At 40.6% G+C, this 25,938-nt stretch overlaps 1 protein-coding gene across 1 annotated transcript in view; it reads left to right on the top strand.

Annotated features, from left to right (window-relative positions):
* LOC134531094 (multidrug resistance-associated protein 1-like) overlaps positions 1-25,938 on the top strand; it is a 195,567-nt gene that overhangs the window by 113,042 nt on the left and 56,587 nt on the right. The window contains exon 21 of the mRNA XM_063366632.1: positions 21,551-21,771. Within this exon, the coding sequence (XP_063222702.1) occupies positions 21,551-21,771 (221 nt within the window). The remainder of the gene's footprint in view (positions 1-21,550; positions 21,772-25,938) is intronic.

Below are 25,938 nucleotides of genomic sequence, written 5' to 3' on the forward strand. Positions count from 1 at the left end.
CCACCATTAAGGAAGGAGCCTGTCGCCATTTTTAAATTTTTTTTGCCCTCACCGGGTTCGAACCGAGGACTCAGAACTCCGTGTCGTTAATGTTTGTTTTTTATAAATGTTTTATTAAAATTTTATTATTTAATTTTTTTTATAATTTTTAAAAACTATTTTATTAAAATCGGATGATAAATAAAAAAGTTAAAGATGGCGGCCGTAACGAAAAATGCATCGGTGACGACATAATCCAAGATGGCGGTCATGGTATCCTTATTCCTAGAAATGGCTTATAAGCGGCTATCTTTTAGGAGTTTTAAGCCAGTTTTAGGAATTAGGGTTCTTTCTAGGGCAAAACGACTTTTGAGGATTTTCGAAATCCTGATTTTCGCATTGAGGAATTTTTTGCGAATTTTTGGCGGAACTTTTTTCCACAGAAATGGAAATTTTGGCGAATTTTGAGGAATTTTGGGCAAATTTTGCCCAATTTTGGCGGATTTTGGCGATTTTTGAGGATCAAATTCAAGGTCAAGTTCAAAGGTCAAGGTCACAACCATCCAAGATGGCCGCCGTGACGTCACAATCCAAGATGGCGGTCGGCACCACAGGCACCACAGCCTGAAGCCTGTGCCAGTCGCCCCTATTATATACTACTTATAAGTCACAGAGACAAAGAATTACCAATTATAAATTAAATTCCAACCTGGTTAAAATGAAGTTGTTATATCGGGCAGAAACAATTCTAAATAAAAAAATTTAAAAGAGGTCATATCATCTGTCTCTTAACAAGGCGATGCGTTTGGATTCCAGTTAGGATCAAACTTGACCTTCTAGCCAGTTAAGCATGGTATACCATGTCATTCGGGCATTAGTTTTTTTTTTTTTTTTACTTTAATTTCCTCCGACCATTTATTCAGCTTATTCTCCACTCTTCACCATCACCCCTTATCTTTAAAACCAAATTAATTAGTTTCAAAAATTTTTATGATTAATAACTGACTGCGAGTTCGTGAGATGAAAACACACAACACGGCAAATAAAGGACTGTAACAGGGCATTGATCATAGTTAGGACTATAGTTATAAACTATTTTTGCATTTGACTGGAGTGATTTATAAAAATTATGAAAAACCGATATTGAGTTTGCCTTGCGGGACTCAAACCCGGTTATTCATTTATGTGAGTTCAATGTTTAAATAATTCACCAGCTTTCTCGGTTCCGCTCGTACACAATAATTAAAAATATATGAGTGACAATACAGGCTGCAGAAGTACTTTTTCGTTCCAATATACTTTATAGAAGTGTATAATGTTTCCAATAAATATTTTTAAAGCGTTCAAAAACCTTTTAACAGCTGTTTAGACAATCCTAGTAGCATTGTTTTATTATATTTTTATGGAGGAATAATATTTAATAGAATAGATGCGATGTTTTACTCATACGCACTACAGTAAAGGAAGAAGGAAGTTAATATTTTGTATAATGAATTGAATTTCGTATTTATTTCTTTAGATACTTTTGAAGTCACATAGAATATTCATAAATAGTTTTTCCCATTATATATATAGCTCAATTACTATCCCATCTTTTATTAATAGCTATATCTACATGTTTAATTCTTAAATTTTAACAGTGTAATTATTATCGAATATTTAATTACCTCAATAAAACCACTATGTATTCTCACCACTGGGGCAGAGGCACACTCTGCTTATCTTGAAGACGCCACATTTGTCCAAACACACTTCCTAGCACGGATCGCTTGTCCCGCCGCACAGCAGCACCGTCGTGGATCCTCCAATCATCAACAAGATTCCAATCGCTCGTAGCCCAATGTCGCTACTAAAGCGACTCTCTCTCCCTATATCTGTCTCTATCTCACGGGTCACCCTAACTGGTATCGTTGGGAACGACACTATATATCACGGGTTGCCCTTGCTGGAATCGCTAAAAAACTAAACTACATCACGATACGTTGCCCACGCTGGAATCGCTACCGAAGAGTCTCTGCTTGGCAAGTCGTCCTTGCTGGTATCTCTACCGAAGAGACTCTCTCTCTCTCTCTGGCATCATCCTACTGGTACTAATGACATTCTCACTCGCGGGTAACCCTCGCTTACAATGAAACTCTCACTCACTGGTTACCCTCGCTGGTGTCGCTTCCAATTAAACTCTCACTCGAAGGTCACATGTGAATGGTATTGCTCTCTCTTGGGTTACCCTCGCTGGTATCGCTACTCATGAGTGTTTTCTTCGTGGGTCAGTCACGCAAGTATCGCTACTAATTAAACAACTCGCGAGAGACTCTCGCTAGTATCGCTACCAATGAACCTCTCACTCACTCGTTACTCTCTATCTCTGGTATCGCCTCCCATGAGCTTCTACTCACGCGACACTCTCGCTTGTATCGCTACCTATGAGAGTCTTCCTCTCGGCAAACCGTCGCTAGTCTACATCTCGGGTCACCCTGGCTTGAAATGCTAGCAAAGAGAGTCTCACTCGTGTGCCACCCTCACTGATATCACTACCAACATGACTCTCACTAGTAGTTCTGTCACTCTGATATCGCTACTAATGAGACTCTCACTTGCGTGTGACCTTCGTTTGTAACGCTTTCCATGCTAATTTTGCGGCTCGCCTTCGCTTGTATCTCTAACAATGAAAGCATTCTTCGTGAATCATTCTCTCTGGTATCATTACCATTGAGACTCTCAATCTTGAATCACCCTCTTGGTTATGCTACCCATGAGAATCTACATCACAGGTCACATAGGCTGGTATCACTACCAATTATTGCTACCAATGTAACTTCCAATCGCAGATTTCTAGCATTGGTATTACTACTAATGAGAATATAACTCTACACATTACCATCGATGGTATTAATACCGATGAGAGACTCTCACACGCGGGTCACCCTCGCTGGTATCGCTAAACAGAATAATCTTCTCGTGGGTCACCTTTGCTGGTATTACTACCCATGAGAGTTTTCCTCTCAGGTCATCCTTGTTGGTTTCGCTACTAATAAAACTCTCACTCGCAGATAACATTTGCATGGTAGCACTACCAATGAGACTCTCATATTTTGGGTACCTATCGCTGGTATCGCTGGTCATGAGTGTGTTCTTCACAGGTCAGCCTCGCTGGTATTGCTACCAATGAGACTCCCACTCGCGAGAACCCCTCTCTAGTATCGCCTTCTCACTCTTGGGATACTCTCCCTGGTATCGCTACCAATGAGACTCTGCTGGCAGGTCACTCTCACTTTTATCATTAACCATTAAAGTTTTCCTCTTAGTAAACCCTCTTTGGTATCACTACTAATGAGAGTCTACATATAATGTCACTGTGGCTTGTATAGCTACCAAAAAGAGTCTCAATCGCGTGTTACTTTCGCTGGTATTGCTACCAATGATAATATTATTTGAAAGTCATATTCTCTGCTAATAATGCTACCCATTAATTACTTCCACATTAGTCATCTTTGCTGGTAACTCAACCCATCAAAATCTTCATTGTGGGTCACCTTCGCTGGTATCTATATCCATTAATGTCTCTCACTAGTCAACCTCGCTGGTATCGCTATCCATGAGAGTGTTTGTCAAGCATCACTTTCGCTCCCAATCACAACTTACCATTGATGATATTGTAACCAATTAATATCTTCTTCAAAGGTCATTCTCGCTGGTATCGCTAACCATGTTAGTCTTCTTTGTGAATCACAATAGCTGGTATTGCTACCCATGAGAATCATCCGTGTAGGTCAGCTCTCTGATATCACTACAAATGAGACTCTAAATTATGGGTAACCCATGTTGGTATCGCTAACAATGAAACATGGATTAAAGTTGCTGGTATCGCTTCTATGAGTCACCCACTCTTGAGTCATTTTCACTGTTATTGGTACCAATGAGAATTTTTCTCACAGGTAATCCTTGATAGAATCGCTACCAAACAGACTCTCACTCGTGGTCATCCACGATATTATCGCCACCAATAAGCATTTTCGTCGTGGGTCACCCCCTCTGATATTGCTACCATGAGTGTCGTACTTGTGAGTCACCCTAGTTAGTATCGATACGAATGAGATTCTCACCTGTGGGATAACCTCGCTATATCGTTATATTGTGAATTTCGCTCATGGGACATCCTGGAGGATATCGCTACACATTATAATCTTCCTCGAGGTTCAGCATTGTTCGTATCGCTACTAATGATAATGTTTCTCGTAAGCCAACCTTGTTGTTATCGCTATCAATGCGATTGTCATTCGCGGGTCATATTCGCTGGTATCGCTACCCATGAGGGTTTTCCTCACGTGTCACCATCACTTGTATTGTTACAAATGAGACTCTCACTTGCAGGTCACCCTTGCTGATATCACTACCCATAAAAGTTTTCCTCCTGGGTCACCCATGCTGGTTTCGCTACCAATTAGACTATCAGTCGAGGGTCATCTTGGCTGGTATCTCTACCAATGTGTCTCTCACTCGTAGATCAACATCGCAAGATGTCACCACCCATTAGTGTTTCCTCGTGATTTACCCTCTCTAATATTGCTACAAAAGAGACTCTCACTCGCGTGTTACCCTAGCTGGTACCACTACCAATTAGACATTCACTCGCGGGTCACCCTCTCAAGTAACTCTGCAGTTGATATACTCACTCTTGGGTTAACTTCGCTCATATTGCTACCCATGACAGTTTTTATCGCGGGCCACCTTCGCTTGTATTGGTATTAATGAGAGTTTTCTTTACGAGTCAACATAACTGGTATCGCTACCAATTATACTTTTATTATTGAGTCACTCTCGCTGATAATGTTACCCAAGAGAATTTTAATTTTTTGTCATCCTTGCTGGTATTGCTACCAATGAAGGTTTTTCGTGCAAATCACATTCACATGTATCGCTACCAATGAGTAGTATATCCTTGCTGTTATCGCTACTCGTGAAATTTTTCCTCGCATGTCACCTTCTCTGGTATCGCTACCCGTGTCATTCTCGGGTCACATTCACTGCTATCACTACAAATGAGACTATCACTCTCGGAATACTCTAGCAGGTTTCGTTACCCATGAGAGTCTTCCTCGCAGGTCACTCTCGCTGGTATCGCTATCCATGAGTATCTACTTCGTGATTCAGCCGCACTATTATCGCTATCAATTACACGCCCACTCACGAGTCCCTATCACTAGTATCGCTACCAATGATATTTTCACTCATGGGTCTCTTTCTCTGGTATCGCTACCAATAAATACTTTACTCGCGGGTCTTCCTCGCTGGAATCGCTACCCATGAGAGTCTTCCTCGCAGTAAATCTCCTTGGTATCTCTACCCAATACAGTATACATCGCGTGTCACCCATTTTGTTATCTCTACCAAAAAGACACTCATAGATCACCCTCGCTAATATCTCTACTAACATGACTCTAACTTGCCGGTATCTCATGCTGATATAGCTTCCAATAAGACACTCGCTGGCAGGTCACCCTCTCTGTTAAAGCTTCCCTTTAGTTTGATCTTTTGGGTCACCCTCGCTGGTATCACAACCTATTAGAATTCTTCCACATGGTTCAACCTCACATGTATTGCTACTAATGAAACTCTACTTTTGAGTCACCCTCACTGATATTGTTTACGAGACTCTCACTCTTTGGTCACCTTCGGTGGTATCGATACCCAATATAAATATACTCATAAGTAATCGTTGCTGATATCACTACCAATAAGAGTTTTCTTTGTGGGTCACCCTAGCTGGTATCGCTGACATTGCGACCTCACTCGCGAGTCATCCTCGCTGGTATCGCTACCTATGAGAATCTCACTCTTGGGTCATACTCGCTGGCATCGCTACCCATAAGAATTTTTCTACTCAGGTCAACCTCGCTGTTATTGCTACCAATAAGACTCACTATTAGGTTAGCTTCGCTGGTGTTGCTATCCAAGAGATTCTTTTTCGCGGATCACCTTTGCTTAATCGCTACCAATGAAAATTTTCATCGCAGGTGAACCACACTGGTATCGCTACCAATGAGAGTATTCATCACTTATAAAACTTGCTGGTATCGCTATCAATGAGATTCTCATTCTTGGGCCACACTAGCTGGTATAAATACTCATGAGAATTTTCCTCCTGAGTCATCCTCGCCCTTACCACACTAATAAAACTCTCACTCTTGGGTTACCTGGGTTTTATTGCTAACCATGAGATTCTTTCTAGCATATCACCTCTGCTTAATCGCTACGAATGAGAGTTTTCATCTCGGGCCAACCTCACTGGTATCACTACCAGTGAGACTAAAACTCGCGAGTATCCCTAGCTGATATCACTACGAATGAAAGTTTTATTCGCGAGTCACATATGCTGCAGTAGCTCACAATGAGTGCCTTTCTCAAGTTTCAACTTCACTTGTACTCTACCAGTGAGACCTTCACTCGCGGGTTACCCTTGCTGTTATTGTTACCAAGGAAAGATTTCCTCGCGAATAAACCTTGCTGGTATCGCTATAAATAAGGTTCTTCCTTTCAGGTCACCCTCGCTGGTACCACCATTAATGAATATCATATCTGCAGAACATTCTTCGCTAGTATCGCTACCAATGAGTCTCTTATTCTCAGGTTACCCTTGATGGTATCGATACCCTTGAGAGTATTCTTCTAGGGATAACCTTGAGGGTCTTGTTTATGAGTCACCCTAGCTGGTATTGCTACCTATGAGTGTCATCCTCGCTTGCCACCATCCCTGGAAGCGCTAACAATAATGCACTCTCTTGTGTGTCACCATCTCTCGTATCGCCAACATAAGACTCTCACACACGAGTTCACCTCGCTGATAATGCTACGAATAACATTAGTAGTATAAGAATGGGGCTACTGGCACATGGCTTCTGGCTGAGGATTGAGGAGTGTGCCTACCGCCATATTGGATTGTAACGTCACGGCGGCCATCTTGGATGGTTGTGACCTTGACCTTTAACCTTGACCTTGAATTTGATCCTCAAAAATCGTCAAAATCCTCCAAAATTGGGCAAAATTTGCCCAAAATTCCTCAAAAATCGCCAAAATTTCCATTTCTGTGGAAAAAAGTTCCGCCAAAAATTCGCAAAAAATTCCTCAAGTCGAAAATCAGGATTTCGAAAATCCTCAAAAGTCGTTTTGCCCTAGAAAAAACCCTAATTCCTAAAACTGGCTTAAAACTCCTAAGAGATAGCCGCTTATAAGCCATTTCTAGGAATAAGGATACCATGACCGCCATTTTGAATTAAAACGTCACCGTTGCAATTTCCGTTACGTCCGCCATCTTTAACTTTTTTATTTATTATCCGATTTTATGGAATTTTTTTTAAAAATAATTAAAAAAAATAAAATTAATAAAATTTTAATAAAAAATATTTAAAAAACAAACATTTACGACACGGAGTTCGAAGTCCTCGGTTCGAACCCGACAGTGCAAAAAAGATTAAAAATGGCGACCGATCCTTCCACCTGTGGTGGCTGCAGGCAGACTGACTCCCACCACTTTTTTCAAAGCATATATATCGACAGTGAGCATGACGTCATGTCCGCCATCTTGTCTTCGTTGCTGGAGACCACCATCTTGTTTTCGTCGGCGAGAGTGCGCCGATGACATGTTAGTTTAATTCGTATCCGCTAGAGTGCAGTAATCATTTATTACTGTGACACCCGCCATCTTGAAATTTGGCCGCCATCTTGAAAATCCGTAATTATTTAGCTAGAAATTCGGGGAAAATGTCTAAATTCATTAAATAAATCACTCATTAATTTACATATTGATTCGATCCGCTCCTGTCCTTGGTTCGATACTTGATCGATGCAATAATGTTTAATTTTATGTAAAAAATAATAATTTCAATAAACCATGTTCAACATTCGTAAAGAGACTCTAAATCCTCTACGACCACCATCCTATCAGACATCAAGACCACCATATTGGAAATGCGTAATTTTAATGCTAGAGATCTGGGAAAAAGTTCAGAAATCATTAAATAAATTTCCGATCAATAAACTGATTAATTAGATCGACTAAGGTCCTTGGTACGATCCCAGGCCGATACAAAACAACTTTAATATTTTAAAAAAGCACCACTAAAGTGTAAGGTTCGAGGAATTAAACACCGCAAGTTCTTTTACAAACATAATATTTATTACATAATTTCTATTCTACTACAGGATCACTTACGAAAGCCAGCAATTTTATAATCATTTAGTTCCGCAGCGGTGTGAAATGATTAATTCTTAGCTCCAATCGGTTTATACTAGACAGAGTCCAGCCAGAACCTTTACAGACATAGTCCACCTCTTCTTGACAGAGTTTCTGGATACCGTTTTTAACAGTTTGCTTCACATCGTTAGAACTGTAAATTACTGCAGCCGATGTCTTGAATGCACACTTCTTCACTTTGTCATCGAACGGATATGACTTTCCATATATACAGTCCAACCACAAGTTATATTTCAAAGGTCCGTTTTTTGCTACATCATCAGTAAGCTGATTGATTATCTTCTGTCTGATATCGTCAAGAAAATTACAAATGTCCTTCGACTCACCGAACGTATTTAGATAATAGTAGTCTTTCAAAGTTCCACGAAATGCAGACTGCGCCAAGTAGAAGCCATTATCGTTAACTTGTAATGCTCCGAACACAGTCTTAGGTTTAGTTCCATGTTCAGACGTCATAACAATCGGTTGCTTGGCATCTGTTTTTTTGGTTGTACCCTTTCGTGTCTCCAATCTAAAGCGAGGAGCCGAAATGTCGGCAGGTAGTTCAGCAGTAGGAGTACAGACTCCACCTTTACATTTTTTCGCATGATGTCGCAAACTGTCAATTCGAGTAAACCATTTAAGGCACTCATCACATCGAAACTTCATGCGAGAAGGATTCTTCGTGCATTTGCTCCGCTCATGTCTTCGTGCATCATGGGAAAATGCGAACGACGTATCACAGTAGCTGCAAGGATACCGTGGTGATGAAGACGATCCTTTCAGACCCGATCCAGACACAGACGTTGCAACAGTAGTACCATTTCCAGGCATTCTCTTATGCACATCGATGCATCGTTGTTGCGCCGAAACCTTTACTTTCTGCCGCACAGCAGGACCTTTGCATGCCTTCATGTGCGTTTTCATATTATCTTTTCTGGCAAACTGCTTATGACATTTCTCACAAACAAACATTTTACGATATAGGTTCTTGGCACATTCGCTCCTCTCGTGTCGCCGGGCATTGCTGTTGTTTGAGAAAATCTTGTCGCAGTAACAGCACCGATGTTCGCTAGTTGTCAAATCAGCATCCATTGAAGTCTCCATCGAGGTCGTATCGTCGATCGTCGTGGTTTCCTGCACATCCAGCTCAGTAGTCATTAAGCTATCTTCTGCTGGTGGTATCACATCTGTTGAAATCTCCTCCAATGTCGACGTCGTCGTCGTTGCCAACGGGATCTGCTCCACCATTGTCGTCGCTGACGTCAAGGTTCCCGTAGACGATGGTACAACGTCCATCGAGTTCGGCGTTAAAGTCGGTAAAGATGCCATCGAGTTCTCAAGAACATGTAATTACACGACTTATGCACCAGATGAAATAATCTAGATGATCCTTACACCGTCGACGACAGTAACAAACTGAGCGACCTGCTGTCTAGGACTCGCTTATATACATGCACCGGATGGAATAATACGCAAGTCAAATCAAGAACCATTTACTATAATACTAGAGTCAAAACAACATTAAAAATAGAAGGACCATCAACGAAAAGGCAGCACATTTGGAAGCACCGACAACGAAAAGGCAACACATTTGGAAGCACCGACTACGAAAAGGCAGCACATTTGGAAGCACCGACTACGAAAAGGCAGCACATTTGGAAGCACCGACAACGAAAAGGCAGCACATTTGGAAGCACCGACAACGAAAAGGCAGCACATTTGGAAGCACCGACAACGAAAAGGCAGCACATTTGGAAGCTCCATCAACAAAAAAAAAAAAGGCAAAAAGGAAGCACAAGTTACGAGATCTATGTCTTAGTTAGAAATCAGAATACAAGAAATATAAACATTAAATTATTATAATTTAAATTATTTATTTTATTGCTTTACACTATACAAATGCAAGTAAAAAAAGCCATTATTGTATGTAGCCAGCATTCCTCAGTTCCTTGAGTATGAAGGATATTTCTTTGATGCACGAATAGTTTCCTGCACAAAGCAAATCATGTAGAAGTCTTAGCCGGTCAACCAATATGTTTGGATCTTTCCATGATGTGTAATCATTCTCTTCTACCACCATCTTCCTTGTACCTTTATAATTATTATGATCTCTGGTGTCTTCCGTTTTACCACCAACCGCAGGGTAACTTTCATGTTTGAGACGGTGATCATCACAAGCTTGATCAGATTTATTTAATATATCACGTCGTTTCCATCGTTTCGGTCTCAGGACACCGCCACATTCTTCAATCTTGGCAGCTTAAGGTGCTTCATCATAGTCTATGTCTTTGTAAACAGCCTTAGAGTCACTGTAACAATCACCGTAGAAGGAATCGTCTTCACCCAATTACCCGTAATAATTCGATGTTGATGATGTTGAAGTGTCTTCATCGTCTTCATGCTTCCTTTTTAGGAGTTCATCATTTTTACAAAGTAGGAAAGATCTACTTGAATTCAGCTGGAATATATTCTCACTTTTCACGTTAAGGATTCTTCCATTGTCTTCATTCTTCCGTAAATCATCAACCTCCTTCAATTTAAGTTCGTTGTCGAGATCGGAAGAGCCAAGAAAATTATTGGCGTAATGCAGATCACTCTTCCTTAGGCTAGTAGATTCATCGTTGTCCTCTAGCCTGTATGCAGGCTTGGCGCTACAAGTTCTGCCATGTCTTTTTAGGCTCTCTCTCCGCGTAAACGACTTGCTACATCTAACACAACTTATCATATTGCGCAGTGGATTTTTAACACACAGTCATTCTTCTCGTGTTGTCTTTTATTCTTTCTCAAGATAAAATCTTTACTGCAAAACTTACACCTATGTTCTTTCGATACAGCGTCAGATCCCAAATCGGAATTCATATTAGTTACTGAGACTAACGTCAGATACCAATTGAGTGTTTTAAATTAGATCCAATACTTAAATAGAAATATTTTCATATTTCATCAGCGAGAATTAATATATCTCATGCAAAAGTACTTTATGCATGTAGTTCTGCTTTTCAACAACAGATGTCGCCACATGTTGCTTGCAGGTAAATAATATTTAGTTCTTTTATGCGGGATGCGGGATGCTCACTAACGATCGCAAAAGAAGGATGGCTTCGCTAGACTCCAAGGAAAAGGAAGTTCGTCATGCATGTTGGTGCTCCACAGATGTCTCATGGCGTAATATTAATTTGACTGAGTAATGATATTTTTTAATTCCACCTGATAAAAATATTGCAAGTTTTAATTTAGTAGCAGAAATTATCGAATTAATGTAACTCCAAATAAAATGACATGTCTCATTAGTCAAAAAAAAAAATCCATGCAGACAGCGGTTTCTCAGAATAGTCATAAACACTTGAAGAAACCACAGGAATGATTGCAAAAACATGGGAAAAACCATCAAAATACTGACAAGAATAATCAGGAGCACACGGGAAAAACCACAAAATACTGACAAGAATAATCAGGAGCACACGGAGAAAACCATCATAATATTAACAAGAATAATCAGGAGCACACGGAGAAAACCATCATAATATTGACCAGATTAATCAGAAGTACTCGGAGAAAACCACCACATGTTTTTTTGATATCATAAAATTACAGAAAAAAATATTTAAAAATAAAAATAAATTAATAAAAAAAATGCATAAACAGTTTCTGCTAGCTTGTAAACTTATCATTGTTGAGCAAAGATAGAGTTCTTGTACAAGCCAGAAATTTATGTATTTTTTTTATTAATTTATTTTTATTTTTAAATATTTTTTCCTGTAATTTTATGATATCAAAGAAAACATGTGGTAATTTCCTCCGAGTACTTCTGATTAATCTGGTCAATATTATGATGGTTTTCTCCGTGTGCTCCTGATTATTCTTGTTAATATTATGATGGTTTTCTCCGTGTGCTCCTGATTATTCTTGTCAGTATTTTGATGGTTTTTCCCGTGTGCTCCTGATTATTCTTGTCAGTATTTTGATGGTTTTTCCCGTGTTCTTGCAATCATTCCTGTGGTTTCTTTAAGTGTTTCTGACTATTCTGAGAAACTTCTGTCTGCATGGAATTTTTTTTTTTTGACTAATGAGACATGTCATTTTATTTGGAGTTACATTTAATTCGATAATTTCTGCTACTAAATCAAAACTTGCAATATTTTTATCAGGTGGAATTAAAAAATATCATTACTCAGTCAAATTAATATTACGCCATGAGACATCTGTGGAGCACCAACATGCAAGACGAACTTCCTTTTCCTTGGAGTCTAGCGAAGCCATCCTTCTTTTGCGATCGTTAGTGAGCATCCCGCATCCCGCATAAAAGAACTAAATATTATTTACCTGCAAGCAACATGTGGCGACATCTGTTGTTGAAAAGCAGAACTACATGCATAAAGTACTTTTGCATGAGATATATTAATTCTCGCTGATGAAATATGAAAATATTTCTATTTAAGTATTGGATCTAATTTAAAACACTCAATTGGTATCTGACGTTAGTCTCAGTAACTAATATGAATTCCGATTTGGGATCTGACGCTGTATCGAAAGAACATAGGTGTAAGTTTTGCAGTAAAGAGTTTATCTTGAGAAAGAATAAAAGACAACACGAGAAGAATGACTGTGTTAAAAATCCACTGCGCAATATGATAAGTTGTGTTAGATGTAGCAAGTCGTTTACGCGGAGAGAGAGCCTAAAAAGACATGGCAGAACTTGTAGCGCCAAGCCTGCGTACAGGCTAGAGGACAACGATGAATCTACTAGCCTAAGGAAGAGTGATCTGCATTACGCCAATAATTTTCTTGGCTCTTCCGATCTCGACAACGAACTTAAATTGAAGGAGGTTGATGATTTACGGAAGAATGAAGACAATGGAAGAATCCTTAACGTGAAAAGTGAGAATATATTCCAGCCGAATTCAAGTAGATCTTTCCTACTTTGTAAAAATGATGGACTCCTAAAAAGGAAGCATGAAGACGATGAAGACACTTCAACATCATCAACATCGAATTATTACGGTAAATTGGGTGAAGACGATTCCTTCTACGGTGATTGTTACAGTGACTCTGAGGCTGTTTACAAAGACATAGACTATGATGAAGCACCTAAAGCTGCCAAGATTGAAGAATGTGGCGGTGTCCTGAGACCGAAACGATGGAAACGACGTGATATATTAAATAAATCTGATAAAGCTTGTGATGATCACCGTCTCAAACATGAAAGTTACCCTGCGGTTGGTGGTAAAACGGAAGACACCAGATATCATAATAATTATAAAGGTACAAGGAAGATGGTGGTAGAAGAGAATGATTACACATCATGGAAAGATCCAAACATATTGGTTGACCGGCTAAGACTTCTACATGGTTCGCTTTGTGCAGGAAACTATTCGTGCATCAAAGAAATATCCTTCATACTCAAGGAACTGAGGAATGCTGGCTACATACAATAATGGCTTGTTTTACTTGCATTTGTAATGTGTAAAGAAATAAAATAACTAATTTAAATTATATGAATTTAATGTTTTTATTTCTTGTATTCTGATTTCTAACTAAGACATAGATCTCGTAACTTGTGCTTCCTTTTTGCCTTTTTTTTTGTTGATGGAGCTTCCAAATGTGCTGCCTTTTCGTTGTCGGTGTTTCCAAATGTGCTGCCTTTTCGTTGTCGGTGCTTCCAAATGTGCTGCCTTTTCGTTGTCGGTGCTTCCAAATGTACTTCCTTTTCGTTGTCGGTGCTTCCAAATGTGCTGCCTTTTCGTTGTCGGTGCTTCCAAATTGCTGCCTTTTCGTAGTCGGTGCTTCCAAATGTGCTGCCTTTTCGTAGTCGGTGCTTCCAAATGTGCTGCCTTTTCGTAGACAGTGCTTCCAAATGTGCTGCCTTTTCGTTGTCGGTGCTTCCAAATGTGCTGTCTTTTCGTTGATGGTCCTTCTATTTTTAATGTTGTTTTGACTCTAGTATTATAGTAAATGGTTCTTGATTTGACTTGCGTATTATTCCATCCGGTGCATGAATATAAGCGAGTCCTAGACAGCAGGTCGCTCAGTTTGTTACTGTCGTCGACGGTGTAAGGATCACCTAGATTATTTCATCTGGTGCATAAGTCGTGTAATTACCTGTTCTTGAGAACTCGATGGCATCTTTACCGACTTTAACGCCGAACTCGATGGACGTTGTACCATCGTCTACGGGAACCTTGACGTCAGCGACGACAATGGTGGAGCAGTCCCGTTGGCAACGACGACGACGTCGACATTGGAGGAGATTTCAACAGATGTGATACCACCAGCAGAAGATAGCTTAATGACTACTGAGCTGGATGTGCAGGAAACCACGACGATTGACGATACGACCTCGATGGAGACTTCAATGGATGCTGATTTGACAACTAGCGAACATCGGTGCTGTTACTGCGACAAGATTTTCTCAAACAACAGCAATGCCCGGTGACACGAGAGGAGCGAATGTGCCAAGAACCTATATCGTAAAATGTTTGTTTGTGAGAAATGTCATAAGCAGTTTGCCAGAAAAGATAATATGAAAACGCACATGAAGGCATGCAAAGGTCCTGCTGTGCGGCAGAAAGTAAAGGTTTCGGCGCAACAACGATGCATCGATGTGCATAAGAGAATGCCTGGAAATGGTACTACTGTTGCAACGTCTGTATCTGGATCGGGTCTGAAAGGATCGTCTTCATCACCACGGTATCCTTGCAGCTACTGTGATACGTCGTTCGCATTTTCCCATGATGCACGAAGACATGAGCGGAGCAAATGCACGAAGAATCCTTCTTGCATGAAGTTTCGATGTGATGAGTGCCTTAAATGGTTTACTCGAATTGACAGTTTGCGACATCATGCGAAAAAATGTAAAGGCGGAGTCTGTGCTCCTACTGCTGTACTACCTGCCGACATTTCGGCTCCTCGCTTTAGATTGGAGACACGAAAGCGTACAACCAAAAAAACAGCTGTCCAGCAACCGATTGTTATGACGTCTGAACATGGAACTAAACCTAAGACTGGTTCGGAGTATTACAAGTTAACGATAATGGCTTCTACTTGGCGCAGTCTGCATTTCGTGGAACTTTGAAAGACTACTATTATCTAAATACGTTCGGTGAGTCGAAGGACATTTGTAATTTTCTTGACGATATCAGACAGAAGATAATCAATCAGCTTACTGATGATGTAGCAACAAACGGACCTTTGAAATATAACTTGTGGTTGGACTGTATATATGGAAAGCCATATCCGTTCGATGACAAAGTGAAGAAGTGTGCATTCAAGACATCGGCTGCAGTAATTTACAGTTCTAACGATGTGAAGCAAACTGTTAAAAACGGTATCCAGAAACTCTGTCAAGAAGAGGTGGACTATGTCTGTAAAGGTTCTGGCTGGACTCTGTCTAGTATAAACCGATTGGAGCTAAGAATTAGTCATTTCACACCGCTGCGGAACTAAATGATTATAAGATTGCTGGCTTTCGTAAGTGATCCTGTAGTAGAATAGAAATTATGTAATAAATATTATGTTTGTAAAAGAACTTGCGGTGTTTAATTCCTCGAACCTTACACTTTAGTGGTGCTTTTTTAAAATATTAAAGTTGTTTTGTATCGGCCTGGGATCGTACCAAGGACCTTAGTCGATCTAATTAATCAGTTTATTGATCGGAAATTTATTTAATGATTTCTGAACTTTTTCCCGGATCTCTAGCATTAAAATTACGCATTTCCAATATGGTGGTCTTGATGTCTGATAGGATGGTGGTCGTAGAGGATTTAGAGTCTCTTTACGAATGTTGAACATGGTTTATTGAAATTATTATTTTTTACATAAAATTATTATTATTGCATCGATCAAGTATCGAACCAAGGACAGGAGCGGATCGAATCAATATGTAAATTAATGAGTGATTTATTTAACGAATTTAGACATTTTTTCCGAATTTCAAGCTAAATAATTACGGATTTTCAAGATGGCGGCCAAATTTCAAGATGGCGGGTGTCACAGTAATAAATGATTACTGCACTCTAGCGGATACGAATTAAACTAACATGTCATCGGCGCACTCTCGCCGACGAAAACAAGATGGTGGTCTCCAGCAACGAAGACAAGATGGCGGACATGACGTCATGCTCACTGTCGATATATATGCTTTGAAAAAAGTGGTGGGAGTCAGTCTGCCTGCAGCCACCACAGGTGGAAGGATCGGTCGCCATTTTTAATCTTTTTTGCACTGTCGGGTTCGAACCGAGGACTTCGAACTCCGTGTCGTAAATGTTTGTTTTTTAAATATTTTTTATTAAAATTTTATTAATTTTTTTTTAATTATTTTTAAAAAAAAATCATTAAAATCGGATAATAAATAAAAAAGTTAAAGATGGCGGACGTAACGGAAATTGAAACGGTGACGTCATAATTCAAAATGGCGGTCATGGTATCCTTATTCCTAGAAATGGCTTATAAGCGGCTATCTCTTAGGAGTTTTAAGCCAGTTTTAGGAATTAGGGTTCTTTCTAGGGCAAAACGACTTTTGAGGATTTTCGAAATCCTGATTTTCGAATTGAGGAATTTTTTGCGAATTTTTGGCGGAACGTTTTTCCACATAAATGGAAATTTTGGCGATTTTTGAGGAATTTTGGGCAAATTTTGCCCAATTTTGGAGGATTTTGGCAATTTTTGAGGATCAAATTCAAGGTCAAGGTCAAAGGTCAAGGTCACAACCATCCAAGATGGCCGCCGTGACGTCACAATCCAATATGGCGGTCGGCACACTCCTCATTCCTCAGCCAGAAGCCATGTGCCAGTAGCCTTATTCCTATACTACTAACATTCTCACTAGTGGGTCACTCTCGCTGGTATCGCTATCAATGAAAATCTCCCTCTTGGTTCTCCTTCGCTGTAATTGCTACCCATGAGAATATTCCATACTTGCTAACCTTTTTGGTATCGCTACCAATGAGAGTTTAATTGCTGGTATCACTAACAATGAGACTCTCACTTGCGTAACACCTTCACTCATCGTTACTAATGAGTAGAGACTGGAAAAAATCACGGATTCATCTCGCGATATGCTAGAATGCAAATAATTGTATTTTTATGCAATTTCTGCCATTGGTTCGCTGTTAACCTGGAGGACTGCAGGCCAATTGTAGACCCCACAGTCAAAGAAGTATCGAATCACGAGTCTCCCAATTGAGACACCTCACGAGTCAGCAGCCAATGAACAGGTGACTTTTGCCCGAGTGTGCACAAGATCATGGAATCTAGCCTGGAGGTCATTGAACCCGCGAATTTTTCCAGTCCCTACTAATGAGTGTCTCAATCGTGGGTTACTCTCACTGGTATCGCTACCAATGAGACTCTAACTCGCAAGCCATACTCGCTAGTATCGCAACCAATTAGACTATCACTCTATGGTCACCCACACTGTTTACACTACACATTAGATCCTTCCTCGCTTCATCTTCCAATGAGTGTTTTAATCACCTGTCAACCTCGATGGTATCGCTACAAATGAGAATCTCACTCGCAGGTTACCTTCATTGGTATTCCATAAGAGTCTCTTTCGCATGTCACCAACACAAATATCACTATTAATTAGTGCCATACTTGTGGGTCTCCCTAGATGGTATCACTACCCATGAGAGTCATCTTCATGGGTCACACTTGCTTGTATTGTTACCAAAGATACTCTCATTCTCGGGTCACCCTTGATGTTATCGCTAAAAATAGGAGTATTTTATGGGATTCACCATCAATGGTATCGCTATCCAATAGTGTCTTCCTCGTGGGTCAACCTATCGCTATCTGCTATCGCTACCAATGAGTGTCCTCCTCGCAGCTAACCTTACTGGTATCGCTAATATTGAGTGTCTCATTCGCGGATCACCATCACTGGTACATCTACACATGAGAGTGTTTCTCGCTGTTCATGCTTGCTAATATCACTGTCCATGACAGTTTGCCCCAATAGTCACCATCGCTGGTATCATTACCAAAGATGCTGCTTCTCGCAGGTCATCCTCGCTGGTATCATTACCAATAAGACTTTCACTTGTGGGTCACCCTCGCTGGTACTGCTAACCATGTGAGTCTTCCACATGAGTCACCATCCATGATACATTTATCCATGACCATATTCTTTGTGGGTTAGACTTTCTGATATCATAATCAATGAAACACCACCCGCGAGTCACCCCCGATAGTATCTTACCTGTGACCTTCCCTTTCGTTGATCACTTGTATCACTACTGTTGACCTCACTCACCAGTCATTCTCGCTGGTATCGCTAGCAATGAGTGTCTTACTCGGGGTAAACAATGCTAGTATCACTACCCAGAGATTCTACATTGTGGGTCACTCTCTTTGGTATTGCTTCCAATGAGACTCTATCGTGAGTTACCCTCACTAGTATCGCTACCAAGGTGACTGTTACTATCGGGTCTTTCGCACTGGTATCGTTACTAATGTGACTTACTCTCAGGTTACCCTTGCTGATATCGCTACACATTAAAGTCTTCCTGTTGGTCACCCCCACTTGTATCTCTACCCATGAAAATCTTCCATTGGGTCACCCTCGCTGATATCGCTTTGAATAAGCCTCACACACATAGACCACCCTCGCTGGCATCGCTACCAGTAAAAATCTTTTGGTTCACCCTTTCTAGTATCGCTTCCCAGGAGAAGTCTCCTTGCAGATTACCCTCGCTGGTATCTCTAACCATGAGACTCTCACTCGTGGCTCACTCTAGTTGGTATAGCTACCCATGAGAATTTTCTTCGCGAGTCATAGTTGCTGGTTTCGCTATCCATGAGACTCTCCCTCGCTTGTTACTCTCGCTGGTATCACTATCAATTAGCCTCTCGCTCATCGGTCACCCTCACTCGTATCGCTACCCATGAAAATCTTCCTCACCGCTCACAATTTTTGGTATTAATACCAATAAAAGTTTTCCTCGTTGGTATCAGCACCAATGAGACTTTTACTCGTGAGTCACCCTCGCTGGTATCGGTTCCAATGAAATTCTTAATCGTCGATCACCCTTACTGGTTTAGAAACTCATGAAACTTTTACTCGCAGGTCACCTTCACTTATATCTGTACTAATTAGACTCTCACTTGTCAGTCAACATAATTTGTATCACTACCCATTTGATTCTTCCTGAAGGGTCACCCTCACTGAACTGCTACCAATAAGACACGAATTCGCTGGTCAACCTCACTGGCATCGCTGCCAATAAGACTCTGACTCGCTGTTCACCCACTACTAATGAGATTTTCACTTTGAGACACCCTCTCTCATATCGAAACCATATGAATCTTTATCGCTCATGGGATTTCTGCCAATGAGACATTCACTCTAGGGTCACCCTCTCTGTGTTCACCCTGATGGTATTTCTGCCAATGAGACATTCACTCTAGGGTTACCCTCTCTGGTATCGCTACCCACGAGAATCTTTCTCACAGATATACCTTGCTGGTTCACTACGAGTGAGTGTTTCCATAGTGTATCGATCTCACTGGTATAACTACCAATCAGACACACATTCTTTGGCCATACTCGTTGGTGTCACTAACCATGAGAATCTTTCTTACTGGTGAACCTCATGGGTATCGCTAACAATTAGACTTTTTCGCGAGTTACCCTCACTGGTATCGCTACATGAGAGTCTTGCTCGTGGGTCACCCTATCTCGTATCGCCACCCACAAGAGTCTTCTTCGCGAGTAAACCTTACTAATATCGCTACCTATGATAATCTTACTTGTGGGTCATTCTCATTGGTATAGCTATCTATAAGAGTCTTCCTCGTGGTTCATCCTCGCTCTTAAGGCTACCAATGCGACTCTCTCTCGCGTGTTACCTTCGATGGTGTCGCTACCAATGAGAGTCTTTTACAAGGGTTATCCTCGTTGGTATCGTTATCCATGAGAGTCTTCCTCGTGGGTCACCTTTGCTGGTATTACGACCTATGAGAGTTTTTCTCGTCGGTAATCCTTACTTTTATCTCTACCTATGATACTCTCACTCGTGGGTCACCCTCTCTCTTATAGCTAACAATGAGAGTCTTTCTCGTGGGTTACCCTCACTGGTATCACTATCAGTGAGAGTCTCACTCGTGGGTCACCCTACTGTTATCGCTACCAATAAGACTCTTATTCGGTAGACACCCTCGCTGGTATCGTTATCAATAAGACACCCACTGTCGGGTCACCCTCTGTTATTGATAACAATGAAAGTCTTTCCCGCGGGTCGCCCTCGCTGTTACCTCTACAATGAGACCCTCATCTGCAGTTGGCCCTCACGTGTGTTACTAACCTTGAGAGTATTTATTGTGGTTACCCTCGTTGGTATCACTATCGGAGGAACTCTCTCGCTGGTCTTTTCACTGGTATCGCTCCCGAATCGACTCTCTCTTTCATTGCAGGCCGCCCTCTTAGAATTCTCTACCGAAGAGACTTTCTCTCGCAGGTCACTTTCGCTGGTACTGCTCTATTTCATAGGAGACCCTCGTTGGTATCAGTATGAAGAGACTCTTATTCGTCCTTTGACCTTGCTTGTATTGCTACAGAAGAGACTCTCTCTCGTCGCTCACTTTCTCTTGTATCCCTACCGAAGATACATTTTGTAACTGTAATATTGGCTGTCTCACACACTGCCTCACTTTCTTGTCAGTCATCCTGTCGCAGGTAAGCTACCTTACTGCATTCTCAATGGAAATGTCCTTTAGGCCTACGAAGGGTCATGCTTATTAATTCTCCGAGCTGAATTTCTAAGCTGTGAGAACAATATTGTCTTAGTTATTTAATTTTACCAGACAGTGATCCTGGGAGACTGGAGATTCTATAGAAGGCAAGCCACCTGTACAAACAGGTGAGCATTGTGAATGACATACCTGGTAGGGATAGTGTAATATCTTCATTATGGTAAGGATAGAGGTAGCTTCACCCTTTTCGTACCTGCTCAGGATTTTCCAAATGCCGACGAGTGCCAGCTGTCTCCAACAGCCTCATAATAATATTTTTGCTTAACCATGATTAAATAATGCCATCAATCATACATGCCAAGCATTTCGCCCTGCATTATTATTTTAAATAGAAAAATTAAACCTGAAATACTTATTCAAAAATAAACATTCTACCAAAATGTTTGGGTTCATAACAAAACAAATCTTGTAGACTAATCTTAACCATTTATCAGCGACATTAAAATTTTGTAACCCCTAAGAAGTCAATTTGTGGACCCAAAATACCTGTTTTCCATAATAAAATAGGTGGGCATATATTAACCAAATATTTCAATGTGACCACAAAGCAGTGTAATCGCTAAGTTAATGCTTGTTGTTTTGTGGCAGCGATTTTCTCTTTCCTGGGGACCCTGGCGGTGAGTCTGGGCGCACTGCATGCCTCTGCAGTGCTGCATGCTGATCTCCTGTGCAATGTGATGCGGCTGCCACAGTCACTGTTCGACACCACACCTAGCGGCCGCATCCTCAACCGCTTCTCGAGTGATGTGAATGTGCTGGACCTCTCCTTCCCCATGTTGCTGCGCATGAGCATTCCTAATGTATTCAAGGTTAGTACCATAGACAACAGATAGTACCTATATAAATGCACACCAACTAATTTTATTATATAATTTGGTGCTTGGTTCAGCACTCCATGTGGCAGGGCGCTTAACTAACTCAGTAAGCTGGCTTTAAAAATTGTACATAAATTATATTAATAAATATTTATACGAAAATCTTGTTTCACTACCTTACTATAATTCATACTAAATCTCAGTCCAATAGCTGTTCAAAAAGTACTTTCCTAAGTACTCTACTATTTACACATGTAACTGGAGTCTGACTCAACAAAAACTTACTTTCGTTTGCCATTGTTCTCGAAAACTCTCTCACCACTATTCGCTAGCGCACCGCATCACAAATGCTACCTCATGTCTTCTTTTCAGCTGTGAAGCCTCTTTTAGCAGCAGAACATTAGCTCGTCACCTCGAGATCAAGTCATCACCCAAACTTGTTTACATATATCGCTAAACCAAGACTGCCTCATATAGTCAGCTGACGAGCTTAAGTAGCCTATAGCTGGGAGTGGCCAGATATCTTCAGATACATGGGAGAGGCATTGTGTGGCCATGCGACAGCAGGGGACATGTTATTCCTGTTATTCCAGGCAAAGCCCGGCCTAGCCTCACCACCTCCTCCTTCTAGAGCTGAACCCATTTAGGTATTCTAGGAGCACTACTTTGTCTTGAACTTTCCAAGCATCTATAGGCATGATAGATGACCTTGGAGAGTGTTTGGCCTTAGATGTTACATTCTGCCTTATGAACTGTTAGGAACCATTCTATGGGCCATTACCGAGAATAACATATCCATTTTGAATCACCGCCATGCCAGCAGCCAGAATAAAGCTTTGTCAGTTTTGTTAAAATCCATTCCTTTTGTGTCCACACATTAAAAATGGCGGTGGATGATTTTCTTTTCTAACAGTCCGTGTGGAATCTCTCACATGTCTACTGTGTCAGGACGGTTGCCTGTACCTGACACAGCAACATGCGAGGCCACCGATTCCACACCTTTTTGGTGTTTCTCTCTTCTTTGCCAGCTTGTCTTGTCCTTAAAACCTGTTCTGCTCCTTTCTGCCGCATCTGCAGCCTCTTTCCTGCACCTGCCTTCTGTTTCCTTTCTTTCCTTTCTTGTGCCATCTTCTTTTGTCAAATTGGCCAATTTGTATTTCCGGGTAAAATTGCTTGTCCAATTTAAGTCACAAGTTAAAACTTCATATATTTGTCTTGACATAAAACTCCCTTTGTGGTTGTCGCTTCTTTAAAATTGATTCCTTTCCTTCCTTCTACGATTGTCATTTCTTGTAAAATTTTCATGTTTTCTTGTGTCAATTGTATAAAGAAGCTCCAACAGGGTTGCCCTGATGTAAGGTGAGCTGATAAGTTGTCTTTTGTAAAATTTCTTTCTTGTTCTCGTGTAACTTCTTTCTTTCTTCGTTGTTCTGTGGTAATTTTTGACCTGAGAGGACAGTTATTGTCTTTTAACCAGTTTGTATCCATACAATGGCTTCGTATAGTCAAATAGAAACCTTCCATATGTCTTCTCAGCTTGTCTCTTTACTTCATCCAGATCTAAGTGGATTCCCAATCGCTCGAAGTTTATATGCAGTAGGGATTCAAGTTCTTTTAGGTCTAAAGGTAGGTTGTTTCTTGCCAATAAATGCCGATCAACTATATCTATATTAGGAATGTTTATCTTATCATCCCCTTCCATACTGCACACCAACACTGCAATTGCTGATTTTTGTATATTCCTTTCATCTAATCGTGAAATTATCATGTCAAATTCAAGTTTGTTGTATATTGGCATGGGTTCTTTTATTTCCACTGGTTGTAATCTGGGATGGTGTACCCCCGGCATCTCCTCCAATTCAATTACTCGGATCTGATCTGTGTCGAACTCTTGTAATTCTTTCTGCCACTGCATATTTAAAGCCACTTCCTTTTGCTTAGGGTCTGCAATATTGAGCACTTATTCTTTTGCAGAACTGATGTTCTGTTCTGCTGATAATGTTACCTGTATGTTGGGTGTTTGTGCCTTCTCTTATGAAGCATATTGATTTCCCTGTGAATGGCAATTTTATTCTAGGGCAGTTCTTACTCGTCATCACTTAGTTGTATTAGGTTCTCTGTTGCCATCCAGTTATCAAATATTTCTGCCCTTTTACCTATGTCATCGGTGTATTCCCTCCACAGTTCGTAGCTTTCCGGACTTGCCAACATCGCCTGCATGTCCTCAAGAGAATAACCCATACTTACGGCCTTCGCTTCGTATTTTGCTCTTATGTCATCCATTTTATGACATTCTCTTAAAACATGCTGTGAAGTGTCTGGTAAGTACACGTGACACAAATCGTACTCTCGGCAAGTGTAAAATCATGCAGTTCTTTAAAGTTTCCATGTCCTGACAAGAACTGTGTTGTTGTAATATTCTGGAGTTATCCATTTCATCTTCAATTTTCTCTGATGTCCGGGAAAATCATTCGTGTATAACATCCTTTTGATAATTGGTTCCAGCAGTGGACAATGCGGAATGGTGCGATGAAAAAGAGCTGGTGTACCGAGGAAGGAGTTATTGTTAAAAACAAACACTAGCTCAAGATACCTAGCACCGCGAGCCACAACGTTTGCTATGAGCTACAGCACTAACTGTAAGATCACCTATTATAATTGAGTTTCAAAATCCCATTTGAAGATCGCCCCCCCCCCCCCCCCCTCTAACGAGCAAGTTTCAAACTCTTTTCTTTCTTTTTTGAAGACTAGGCCATAAGCATGCTCGCTCTTCCTCTGGTACATAATGATTCACTTCTCAGTGTGTTTGGACATCTTACCTTAGTTGTAACAGCTAATACCTAAGCATTTCGTACTTAAATGTATTCGTGCAAAATAAATGCATGCATGTTAATTGTGATGTATTATGATGGAATAGTTTTTAAGGTACAGTTTCATTTGCACATTACTTTTTAAGTTCCACAGCAGAAAGCTGCACACGAGCAAAAATCATTTATCTGTCCGTATGTATAAGGAGTAAAGCTTGATTATCCAGTTAAATAATCACTGGGTCCGAATCGAGGCACCGACATGCTATTAAGCCTAGTATTTTACCACCATGTTTTTTTTATTACTAACACAAAGGCTCCATACCTCAGGTACTACACTATCTTGGTGTGGATTCAAACTCCTACCAATTCAACATACTGCTCACCTAAAATTTTACAATTTTCTACTTTCCATTTATAGCATAGTGCTTAACTGTGATTAGCTGTAGGCTAACCTCTACTATCAGTCGCTTAGGCAGAACTATAGTCGTACGAACTGTCACAAATCGTACACAATCAATTTTACCAGGGAAAAACCCAACGATATTTCCAAGCTGCCACTGCAGAGGCTGCAGCCATTTTTTCTTCAAAAAGGATTGTGATTCCTTGTTCAATTTTTGTTCCTGTATCAGTTAATTTCTGCAGCTGCTCTATGTGTGTTGATAGTATGTGTGCCAACATTTCCAAAAATCTGGTGAATATACTGTATTGACTGCCAATACTGGCAACAAGTCAAATCAGGTTCGCTAGTCAAAAAGTTGCCTAAAGGGGCTAGTCATTGTGATCAGAACTCATAGATGATACTAACCTGAAGTTAAGCACTACCTTAATCTGTGCCAGCGATTTGTTCATCTCTTCATAAGACAGCAGCTGGTTACCTACTATACATGCAAGATGAGTCTTCATATATTTCACTCTTGCTTCCCAAATATCCCAAAGTGTGGTACACAATGGGTATTTAAGTGTCATTTGAGGTCCATTGGTGTGACTGTTCCCTTAACTTCTTTCTTTTGAGGAGCCGAGGACATCGTCTTTTAAAGCTTTGTCACCTGACTCTGAGCACCAATGAAGTTTGTATCACAATCACTATATTTATGGCAACATCTGCCCGATGGGAAAATAACCATTATAGGCTGCAATATATGCTGCATGGAGAGCTTCTATGTAAGTTGCAGGTGCAGTGCTTGAGTCCCAAGACACATAAACAAATCCTAAATCCTAGCCAAGACAGTCGAAAAGGGGCCACCATAGTCCACACCAAAGTTGGCACATTGATTCACCTGGTTGACACATACTTCAAGAATGTCACTAATTTGCTGGACTGCAGATATTTTTCGAGCACCACATAAACAGT

The sequence above is a fragment of the Bacillus rossius genome, chromosome 3 (assembly GCF_032445375.1).
Source record: "Bacillus rossius redtenbacheri isolate Brsri chromosome 3, Brsri_v3, whole genome shotgun sequence".
Classification (NCBI taxonomy): domain Eukaryota; kingdom Metazoa; phylum Arthropoda; class Insecta; order Phasmatodea; family Bacillidae; genus Bacillus; species Bacillus rossius.